Here is a 10,797-nt window from a genome sequence, read left to right on the forward strand (position 1 = left end):
CTCTCATAGTTCCTTTCACCCCCAAATAAAAGTATTTGTTTAAAGCTAGGCACCATGGTATGTGCCTGTAGTCCCAGGAGGCTGAGATGGGAAGATCAGTTAAGCCAAGGAGTTGGAGTCCACCATGTGCAATACTGAGACCCTGTCTCTTAAAAAAAAAAAAAAAAAAAAAAAAAGAGTATCTGTTTACATTTTCCTGCTGAGACTGAGCTCCCTAAGGGCAGAAGTTTATTTTACAGTCAAACATCATATAATGATGTTTTGGTCAACTATGGACCACATGCAGAACAATGGTTCCATAAGATCATAATGGAGCTGAAAAATTCCTATCACCTAGTGACGTTGTAGTTGCCAGAATGTTGTAGCACGGTTACTTCATTTTAAATAAATTTAGTGTAGTCTAAGCATACAGTGTTTATAAAGTTTACAGTAGTTTACAGTAATGTCCTAGACCTTCACATTCACTTACCATGCACTCACTAACTCACCCACAGCAACTTCCAGTCCTGCAATCTCCATTCATGGAAAGTGCCCTATATAGGTATATCATTTTTTAATCTTTCGTATTGTATTTTTACTGTACCTTTTGCATGTCTAGATATACAAATACCATTGTGCTACAATTGCCTACAGTATTTAGCACAGTAATATGCTGCACAGGTTTGTTGCCTAGGAGCAATAGGCTATACCATAGCCACACCTAATCTAGGTGTGTAGTAGGCTATACCATATTGGTTTGTGTAAGTAAACTCCATGAGGTTTGCACAACAACAAAATTGCCTAATGATACATTTCTTGGAATGTGTCCTGGTCCTTAAGCGAGGCATAACAGTATTTACTTTTGCACCTAACCAACACTTGGTCTCTTTTTTTTTTTTTTTTTTTGAGACAGAGTTGCCTTCTGCCACCCAGGCTGTAGTGCAGTGGCACGATCTTGGTTCACTGCAACCTTCACCTCCCAGGTTCAAGCAACTCAAGTGATTCAGGCAATTCTCCTACCTCAGCCTCCGGAGTAGCTGGGATTACAGGCCACTACCGCCCGGCTACATTTTGTATTTTTAGCAGAGGTGGATTTTCGCCATGTTGGCCAGGCTGGTCTTGAACTCCCGACCTCAGGTGATCTGCCCGCCTCGGCCTCCTAAAGTGTTAGGATTACAGGCGTGAGCCACTGTGCCCAGCCTAAAAATTATTTTGACTAGGAATTGAGAACTCTTGGTCTCTGAAACAGAGTAAATCCTCAAAAGTCAACTGAATGAATGAGTGAAGAAGCGGTCTCTTGCTTCTTATAATAGCAATGACTTTATTCATCCAATTTGAACTAGATCCTCTGTTTCATGTAAAATAAGTGTTTTGCAAGCTGTATTTATTTATATATTCATTCCTGCAGGTTAGACTTAATTCAACTTCCAAAAAGATTGTCCAGCAAAAAGTTACTGAGAGTGGGAAATGGTGGGGCTGAGCATAGAGATAGGGTCAATTGTAAGAAGGAAGAAATTAAAGGCTCTAAGAAGAGAAAGAATAAATTAGGGATGAAGGGTGAAAAGAAATAGAAGTAAAAGCTATTAAATAAGAGGAGGTCAGTGAAAGGAGAAAAAGCAGGAGAGGGAAAAGAATGAAAAGGAGGCGGAAGGAAAATAAAGTAGAGCTGTGAAAAAGCGGGGTGGGGATTCAGGCTTAGTGCTGGCCTGCCCAAGGAAGTGTCCATCAATAGAAGCTTCACTGACAGCTGTTACCATAATGGGAACTGGCACCTAAAGAGAGGGCAAGTCTGGTTTAATTAGTTAAATGGCATTATCTGTGTCTAGTGGGGGTGGGAGAGGTTAAGGGGATGGAAGGATTGGTGACCCACCTCCTTCCACAGGCTGAGAGGAAAAGCAGATCTACAAAGCTTTGCCAGAAATGAAAGATTCCCATGCGTTCCTATTCACCAGTTACATTTTAAAGGGGGCTTGTACTGCTCTGGTGGGGGCAACTAGAATTAAACATTGGTTCTTTATCTTAAATTAAGAGTAGGTTTATACCGGGCATAGTGACTCATGACTGTAATCCCAGCACTTTGACAAGCTGAGGCAGGCAGATCACTTGAGCCCAGGAGTTGGAGACCAGCCTGGCCAACATGGTGAAACCTTGTGTCTACAGAAAATATGAAAAATTAGTTGGGTGTGGTGGGGCACACCTATAGTCCCAGCTCCCTGGGAGGCTGAGATGGGAGAATCACCTGAGCCTGGGAAGTTGAGGCTGCAGTGAGCTGTAATTGCGCCACTGTACCCCAGCCTTGGTGACAGAGTTAAGACTCTGTCCCCCCGCCCCTAAAAAAGAATAGGTTTACTCACCTCTTTCCCTTCTTACAGGCAGCCTCACATCCAGAATCTTAAATGATGTAGCAGGAAGCAAGTGCCATCTCTGATGAGTGAAAGTAGTGCCATGACTGGGATTCTGCCTACCTGAGTTCTGTTTTTGTTTTGTTTTGTTTTGTTTTTTGAGACAGGGTCTCACTCTTGTCACCCAGGCTGGAGTCCAGTGCTATCATAGCTCATTGCAGCCTTCATCTACCACCTCAGCCTCTTGAGTAGCTGAGACTACAGTGGAGTAGCTGGGGCTACACGTGCTTGCCACCATGCTCAGCTAATTATTATTATTACATATTTTTTGAGACAGAGTTTGTCTCTTGTTGCCCAGGCTGGAGTGCAGTGGCATGATCTCAGCTCTCAGCAACCTCTGCCTCCTGGGTTCAAGCAATTCTCCTGCCTCAGCCTCCTGAATGGCTGGGATTATAGGCGCGTACCACCATGCCCAGCTAATTTTTTGTATTTTTAGTGGAGACGGAGTTTCATCATGTTGGCCAGGCTGGTCTCGAACTCCTGACCTCAGGTGATCCACCCTCCTCAGCCTCCCAAAGTGCAGGGATTACAGGCATGAGCCACCGTGCCCCGCCAGCTAATTATTTTTTGCAGAGACAGGGTCTCATTGTTTTCCAGGCGTGTCTTGAACTCCTGGGCTCCAGCGATCCCACCCGTGTTGGCCTTCCAAAGTGCTGAGATTACAGGCATGAACCACCGTGCCTGGCCCTACCTGGGTTCTTAATCCAGCTTTGCCACTGAGTGACTTTGGGCAAATCATTTTATCAGTTCCATCCCTTTAGCACTAACAGGCAGTGATATTAGAATCTTACAAATCAATCTTCTCAGACTCAGGTAATCCTCCCATCTCAGATTCCTGATTGGCTGGGACCATAGGTGTCCGCCATCACACCCAGCTAATTTTTGTATTTTTGGAAGAGGCAGTGTTTTGCCATGTTGCTCAGGCTGGTCTCAAACTCCTGGGCTCAAGCTATGTGCCTGCCTCGACCTCCCAAACTGTTGAGATTATAGGCGTGAGCCACTGTGACAGGCAAAAAAAAAAAAAAAAAAAAAAAAAAAAAAATTATACGTTTTATTTAACCCCATCCCTATGTGCTTCCTCTGCATTCTTAATGCTAAGAATCCTCCTTTGTCTTGTTGGTAGAAATTATTAGGGTTGAATTACATTTTTTTTTTCTTTCTGATTATGACATCAGATCTCAAGGATCATAAAGTTTAACTCACCTTGGTTCTACAGATTCACTGATATCAGAAGGCTGATCTGTGGTTTGAAAAAGACTGAAAAGAAAGTTTCCAACCTCCAAACAAAACCCACACAAAAGCCTGGTGGTGGAAGGTTCTAGGTAGAGAAAATCTAGACAATGACTGGACATAATGGGCAAATGCCTACCTTTTGGAAATACAAACTCCACAGGGAACAATTTCCACAGGGAAGTTACATTAACTGAAGGCTGTCTTAGGACAAGGCTGAATAAAGTAAATATTTCAACACCATATGTTCAGCTTTGGCAGGAGATGTAGGTGGGAAGGGAATCTCAATGTTGGAGAATGCCCATATCACACCCCAGCTGGCTATGTAATCATGAAATAAGGAGAAACACATAAATATTTGGTTAAAACACCTTTAATGATAGAGGGAAAGACACTAATATCTCCCCTGTCTGTTCTTGACATTTTACTAGGTTAGGAAGCTCTGGAGCCTACAGCTTGAGGAGAAGCCATCGTTCAAGTCAGTCAACAGCAAAACCCTCACTCTCTCCTCCTCAGAACTCCTGTTCCAAATGATCCTATGTTAAGAGTAAATACTACATCTCATTACAAGACAGAGAGGCAGGGAGGATGCCACCTGGAGCTGGTCTCCCAAAGTCTGGGACTCTAAGAACCAGACAATGACAAAGACACAGGCCCCAGCCTACAGATAGGCAAAATGGGGAGGATAGGGGTCTTGAAAGAGGAAGATAAGGAAAATACAAGGGGCCAGGGAATAAAGGAGGGAGTTATCTAAAACTAGAAGCATACTAGTGCTAGGAAATCCCCCATGATCCCTGGAACACCTCTGCACACTATGTCACTATTAGCCCAAAAGAATATTAACGAGAATATCCACATTCACAATAATTTGAGGCCCTTTCTCTTACATCATGCCCCTTTCTTAGTCACATAGGTACCAGCAAGCCCTATGTTTTAGCAACATTCCATAACTCTCTCATCATTACTTCATCGACCATGCTGACCAACAATGCTCCTTAAAGATATGAACTTCACATTTCCCAGATATCTCCTGGGAGACCTCTTGGCAAGAAATCAGCTTGTTTCCCGACTTTGAGAGGCCATGATGAATGAGAAGCTGGAGAGGTCTCGGCACACTGACCAGCCAACACCTTTACTTTAATGTGACCATCAGGGGATTTACTGGGAAAATTTTCCTATGCCCTTCATTTCTCCATACTTCCTAGGGTTGGGTCACCAATTACTGGAGCATCTTCAGTACCAGCACCTTCTGGAGGAGGGGGAAGGGAAAGGAATATACAGTTTGCTACTTCTTGTCTATGATGGGCTTCTCAAGCACTGCCTTGGGTGCAGGAGGCTGAAATAGGAGGGGAGCTGTCTTCTCGTTGGCTTCCCTGGATCCCATTGTTGGAGGCACCTTCCCAGCCACAGTTCCTAGGCCAAACAGCACTGGTGGGGCCAGGCTTGGAGTGGTAGTAGAGGTGGAGCTGGAATTCCAGGGCTTCATGGGCAGGCCACTTGACAGGAATGCCACATACTGGTTCTAGAAAGATAGGGGACCCGCACCCACCAACTGAGCAGAAAAGTCACCCCAGAGGAGTGACACTGGGCCCTCAGAGACAGCTGCCAGCCCTTTGGGCTAGGCTGCAATTCCAAATGTAGGTGCTCAGGTGCACCTGCCAAAGGGAAAGGGAGAGGAAAGAGGAGGGGAAAGAAGGGTCACACCAGGGAAGCTGGAGAGGGTTCCTCTTGAGAAAGCTGCAGAGAATCTATTTTCCTCAGGTACAAAGAATGAGGAGGTAAGAAAAATTCCTTAGGGGGCCATCCCCTTGTAAGCACAGTAATTTCCAAGCTCAGGGACTAGAGAAAAGCCACTAGGGACATATCATGTTAAGAACTTAGAGAAAAAGACAAAATCAGGGCTCATAAATCTGGGAGGTCCTTTTGTGAAGGTGTTTCTGCTCTGTGGGACAAAGAGCAGCAGGTACAGAAAAACAGGCTCATGGGATCGTGGGGTCATCTTTTCGGGGAAAGGGGGAGAGCCCTGTGGAGGTGATGGAAGGTGAACAGCCAGGGACTAAAGAAAGAGCAGCAATATTCTGAGGGCCATGGGGGGCAAAGGGCTGTACCTGGTGGTGTGCCAGTAGCATATGCTTCTTGAGGGTAGCCCGCTCAAGAAAGCCCTGCCTGCAGAAAACACAAGTGAAGAGCGGCCCCTCCTTGGGGTGGGTCTTCTGATGCTCCTCCAGAGCTGCCTGGGAGGGAAAGGCCTGGCCACACACTTCGCAGGCCTTTCTGCTGCTGCTCTCTCCTGGCTCCTTTCTCATTGCCTCCTGCAGGCTCAGCTCCTCTACCAAGGTTACGCTGGTGCCTTCCCCTTCTGGGGTGAGTGCTGATGCTGGGCTTGAGCTTCTCTCCGGTTTGCCCCCCTCTTCCTTGCCTCCTAAAGCATCACTGCTTCCCTGCTCCATTGGCTGAGGCTGATCCAGGCTCTCAGGTGGTGGTAGTGGTGGTGGCAAAGAAGACTGCTGAGTAGCTTTCTCATTACTGTCCATCTCCTTCCCAGCTGTGACTGCTGCCGCCACTGTCCCCACCTCCTCCTCTGCCCCAGATGCCTCTTCTGAATCACCTCTCACTGATATTGCCTTCTCACCTCCACTCTCTGAGCCTCTCCCTGCCAGGGAATCTTCATCAGTCACATCTTCCTCTTCTTCCTCATCCTCTTCTTCCTCCTCCTCAGACAACTCCTCTTCTGGTGATGGCTGCTGGGACTGCTGCTGGGGGAAACTCCCTGCCCCAGAGACTGTAGATTGCTCGGAGCCATTCTCTTGAGCAGCTCCTCCACCTTCAGGGAGTGCGGTACCACCATTGGGGATCTGGCCCCCCAGGTGCATCCGGACATGCTGCTGCAGAGTGACAGCATTGGTGAACTTCTTCTGGCAGATGGGGCAAGAGTTCTGTGCCCGGGCAGCTGGACTGGCCTTGTGGCCCACGAAATGTGCACGCAGATTACCCCTGGTGGAGAAGGCTCTGCCACACACTTTGCATTTGAACGGCCTCTCACCTCCATGTTGGCCATAATGAAGGCGTAGGGCCCGAGGACAGCTAAGCACCCGGAGACAGATGACACACTGGTTAGGTCCAGAAGAGGCTGAGGATGAAGCTGCAGGGGCAGAGGTGGTGGGGGCTCCTGAGGCAGTTGAGGTCACTGCCACAGCTCCTTGCCGGTCAATCTTTTCTACCAGTTGCTGCAGCTTTGATGTCTCAGAGGGTGAGGCCCCCAAGGGCTCTAGCACATAGGGGAAGGGGAAGCTGCCAGTGGACTTGAAGTGGTTGGTAAGCAGTGCCCAGCTCGGTAGTGAAGTCACTAACTTACTTAGCTGCATGCGAGTTGCTGTGCTACTTTCTGCCACTCCACTGATGGCTGAGCCCTCACTCCCTGGGGGGGTGTTTTCATCAGCTTTATTCTTGGGTTCCACTGCTTTCATGAGCACAAACTTATTGAAAGCCGGGAGTCCTGGAGCTGTGGCTGTGCCTGCACTGGTGGAGAGCAGAGTCAGGCTCTCTGTGGCACTGAGTGCTGTGGTGGAGGCCACCAGAGGCTTGCGCTCAACACCGCCACCTGGAGTGGCTGCCTCCTCCTCGGCCTTCTCTGGTGGCACGGACATACCATAAGGCAAGCCACTGCTGGTAATGACGTAGTCTAGGTGCTCTGGTACTGGGTGTGGGTTCATCTGCACATGTGGGTACTTCTCACGATGCCGGTGGAAATGCACTTTGAGGTTGCCACGGGTGGTAAAGCGGTTTCCACAGACATTGCACTTATAGGGCCTCTCACCCGTGTGGGAACGAAGGTGGATCTGCAGGGCACTGTCACTGCCAAATACTTTGGCACAGAAGCGGCATTTGTGCCTTCCACCAGGCTTCTCCAAGGGACCCATCACTTCTCCATAGCTCAGCTCACCACTTCCATTCTTTGGCTTCAGGAGCCCTGGGGAGGCAGTGGCCTCGAGGCCTCGGGCTGCCCCAAGACACTGTGCTGCCAGTAGTCCTGTGGTGCTTGGGAATGCCAGATGAGGCGAGGCAATCAGCTGATCTGTGCTGCCTGGCAAGGCTGGGGAAGGGGCAGGGGTAGGTTTGTGGCTTCGCCCAACCCCTCCAGCAGAGAAAGGATGCTGTGACCCCAGTGGGTGGTAAAGGTGGAAGAAGGCCTGCTTGGGCGTTTCTGCCCCTGAAGAGGAAGAGGAGGAGGAGGAGGAGGAAGATGCCAGTGTCTTGCTGGTTTGGACAGGCTTGATGGGGCTGAAGAGGGGTAGTAGGGGCTTGGTGGAAGAGGCAGTCCCTGTCCCAGGTAGCTCTGAGGGACTGGCAGGGGCACCCACTGTCTGGCCTAAGGAGCCAAGCAACAGCACCTGCCTGCAGATTTGCTCAGTCATCTGCATCTGATGGATCTGCCGCTGCTGCAGCACCCGTAGCTCTTCCAAGATCAGGGGGATGTTCAAGTGGCCACTGCCTACACCTGGGGGCGGAGGGGGTGGTGGAGGAGGGGGGGGTGCAGGGGTCGATTCTGGAGGTAATGGGGTTGCTCCCAGCTTGGGACTGGCCAAGATCAGGCCCCCACCTCCCCCAGCCGCTGTACCTGTGGCAGCGACCAGGAAATGCCCCGAAGACTCCTCTCCTCTCCTCTCTGGGCCCCAGGTGGGATCCGTGGGCACGGAGGACCCAGAATCTGGGGGGTTGCTATGCTCTGTGTCCATGACCTGAGGATTATTGTGACCCTCAGGCCGGGGTTCAGAGGAGGCTGAAGAGTTGTTGGGGTTCTCCTGGCCCCCAATTATCACCATTACAGGAGGGTCAGTAGAACATGCATTCTGGTGGGCGAGGAATTCAGTTGGGTCAGTGAATTGTGCGCAGCACTTGGCACAGACTTGGGGGTGATCCTCCTCGCTAGCATCACCTGGGGAGAAGACAAGGAGAGAGAGCGTGGGTGGCGCAGTTGGGTTGGGTATACCGAGGCTCTAATTAACAAGGAGCCCAGTAACCGCTAGTTGGGGGTGGGGAGATGAGCTCACCATCAGGCCGTGCAGAAGTCTAAAGCTCAGGCCAGAACTGTGTGGACAGGAGACAACCCGGCATGGGGCAGGGGTGAGGGGGAGGGAAGCGGGAGGAGGGGAGGGGGGCAAGAGCATGCTACTCCCCTTTTCAGCCACCCTCCCTTCCCAAGGCCACAAGTGAGTTCACGGAATAGGTGTGAGGACAGGGGCCTACGCAGAGAATCAAGCATTTTCTCCCGCCCACCGAAAGTCTTCGCCGCCCCTGCGCATCCCCCTCCGCCCCCACCCCTACCCAGCCCGACCCTACCGCACCTCCGAGCTCTGCCGGCTCCCCGCAGGGCACCCCGAGACGAGAGCTCCTCCCGGATTCGTGCGCCATGGTTGTGGGGAAAGTGGAGGGTCAGGTGGGGTGGGAGACAATGGATATTGGGATTGAGGGAGGCGGCGGTGGCCGCTGGGTCTGCGGCAGCCTCTGCACCCAGCGGCCCAGACTGCGGAGATGGAGATCGGCAGCGGCGGGGGCAGGGAGCAGAGGCGGAGGGGGAGGGGAGCGAGGAGGCGGGGAGGAGCTGGAGCGAGAAAGCGGGGAGAGGGGAGATCTGGGAGGAGCTGATGAGGAGGGGAGTTTATGGGGAGGAGCTGCTGGGGAGGGAGGCGGGAGCTAGAGGAGGCGGGAGAAGGGAGCGCTAGCTGGGGCGTGGGGGCGGGAGCCCAGAGCTTGGGAGAGTTTCCGGAGGCGCAGTGACAGGTGCTGTGAAGCACTGCGGGGGTCCACCTTTCCCCTTCCCTGGCCAGCTCCCCCCATCTGCAGATGCCGTTGCCCAGGCCTACCCTCCTCCTCCCGCCCTCCCCTCCTAAGCTCTAGGGGCACAGTGGGAAACGTAGCCCTGCTCAATGGAGCAAGGCGATAGGCTTCTCTTATTTTTCTTTGGATAAAGGATCCGCTGAGCTTGGAAAACGTGGATTCCAGAGAGGGTCGTCTGATCTCCTCAGAGGTCTGAGGGCCAGAAGAAGAGGAGGAGCTCAGAACATGCACTCCTCACCAGCACACACACCCCAAAATATTCCAAGTTTTGTCCCGTCTTTCTCACTTCCATTCCCACCCTACCCCCATCCCCCTCCACAAAAGAAGTTTCTCAGGGTGGGCGGCTGCAAGGTAGAATTTCCAAGGAAGTCATTTCAGGACTCTCTGCGGAACACTAAGCCCCTTCACTCCCCGCCCCTCCTCCCCCAGAATAATAGCTGAATGCAGGCCACTCCGCAGATCGCCCAGCCTACACAACACCTAATTTATAGAGTCCATGCTTATTTAATAAGCCATCTCCTACTTAGTACCCTCTTTTCTACCCTCTTCCTCCTCTATTCTCCTCCTGCAACATTCCTCACACTGTCACTATTAAAGACAGTGGGTTTGGGGAGACGCTAGCCTGCAAAGGCGTACAGAGGCCCACCCAGCTCTAACCTGGGGGGGAGGGGAGCCTCTTGAAACAATGCGGTAGGAGCTACCAGGCAGCGCTCAGTGTCTAAAGCCCTTTCAGCCCCAGCCTGGTTTGAATGCTTAGAAATAGCTAACACCTGCTCACCATCACAGAGGCAGCCTCCTATTCAGACAGGATAAGTAAGAATAAAATGCCTCCTGGACCAGGTATTCTGGCATTCTCTTTTTTACCTTGAAATTAGTCTTAAAGCGCTTCCCACTTCCTAAAATACTTTCTCTTACATGCAGGAAGTGACCACAAGTCCTTGGTTTTGTGGTTTCCCTGGGCATCAGTAAACCTAAATTGTTCTAATCTCAGTTCTATTCTTGCCTCGCTGATAAATTGAGACATGGTGGTCAGACACACCATGTTATACCACCGTTTCCCTCTTCATAAAGTGGTAATATTGCAGCTGCAGTATCTTACTCAGAAAAATATTGTGGGGACAAAAAATTGAAAAATTTGACAATATTAATGTGTAAACCAGGTATGGTGGTGCACACTTGTAGTCCCAGCTACTTGGGAGGCTGAGGCAGGAGAATTGCTTTAGTCCAGGAGTTTGAGGCTGCAGTGAGCTATGATCACACCTGTGAATAACCACTGCCCTCCAGCTTCTGCAACATAGTGAGGCCCCATTACTTAAAAAAAAAAAAAAAAAAAAAAAAAAAAAAAAAA

General features: G+C 50.3%; 1 protein-coding gene across 4 annotated transcripts in view; it reads right to left on the bottom strand.

Annotated features, from left to right (window-relative positions):
• Window positions 1–3,968: 3,968 nt before the first annotated feature.
• Window positions 3,969–10,797, bottom strand: part of SALL2 (spalt-like transcription factor 2) — a 16,428-nt gene continuing 9,599 nt past the window's right edge. The window contains exons 1-4 of one of the 4 annotated variants that reach the window (XM_011976263.1): window positions 8,957–9,399; window positions 8,230–8,547; window positions 5,720–7,821; window positions 3,969–5,133 (exon numbers count right to left, since the gene is read on the bottom strand). In XM_011976263.1, the coding sequence (XP_011831653.1) occupies window positions 4,897–5,133; window positions 5,720–7,821; window positions 8,230–8,547; window positions 8,957–9,023 (2,724 nt within the window). In that variant the 5' untranslated portion in view covers window positions 9,024–9,399 and the 3' untranslated portion in view covers window positions 3,969–4,896. Of the gene's footprint in view, window positions 8,548–8,956; window positions 9,400–10,797 lie in introns of those variants that run through there. The other 3 variants (XM_011976262.1, XM_011976261.1, XM_011976260.1) reach the window with 3 other exon arrangements.

The sequence above is a fragment of the Mandrillus leucophaeus genome, unplaced genomic scaffold, assembly GCF_000951045.1.
Source record: "Mandrillus leucophaeus isolate KB7577 unplaced genomic scaffold, Mleu.le_1.0 Scaffold163, whole genome shotgun sequence".
In the NCBI taxonomy this organism is placed as follows: domain Eukaryota; kingdom Metazoa; phylum Chordata; class Mammalia; order Primates; family Cercopithecidae; genus Mandrillus; species Mandrillus leucophaeus.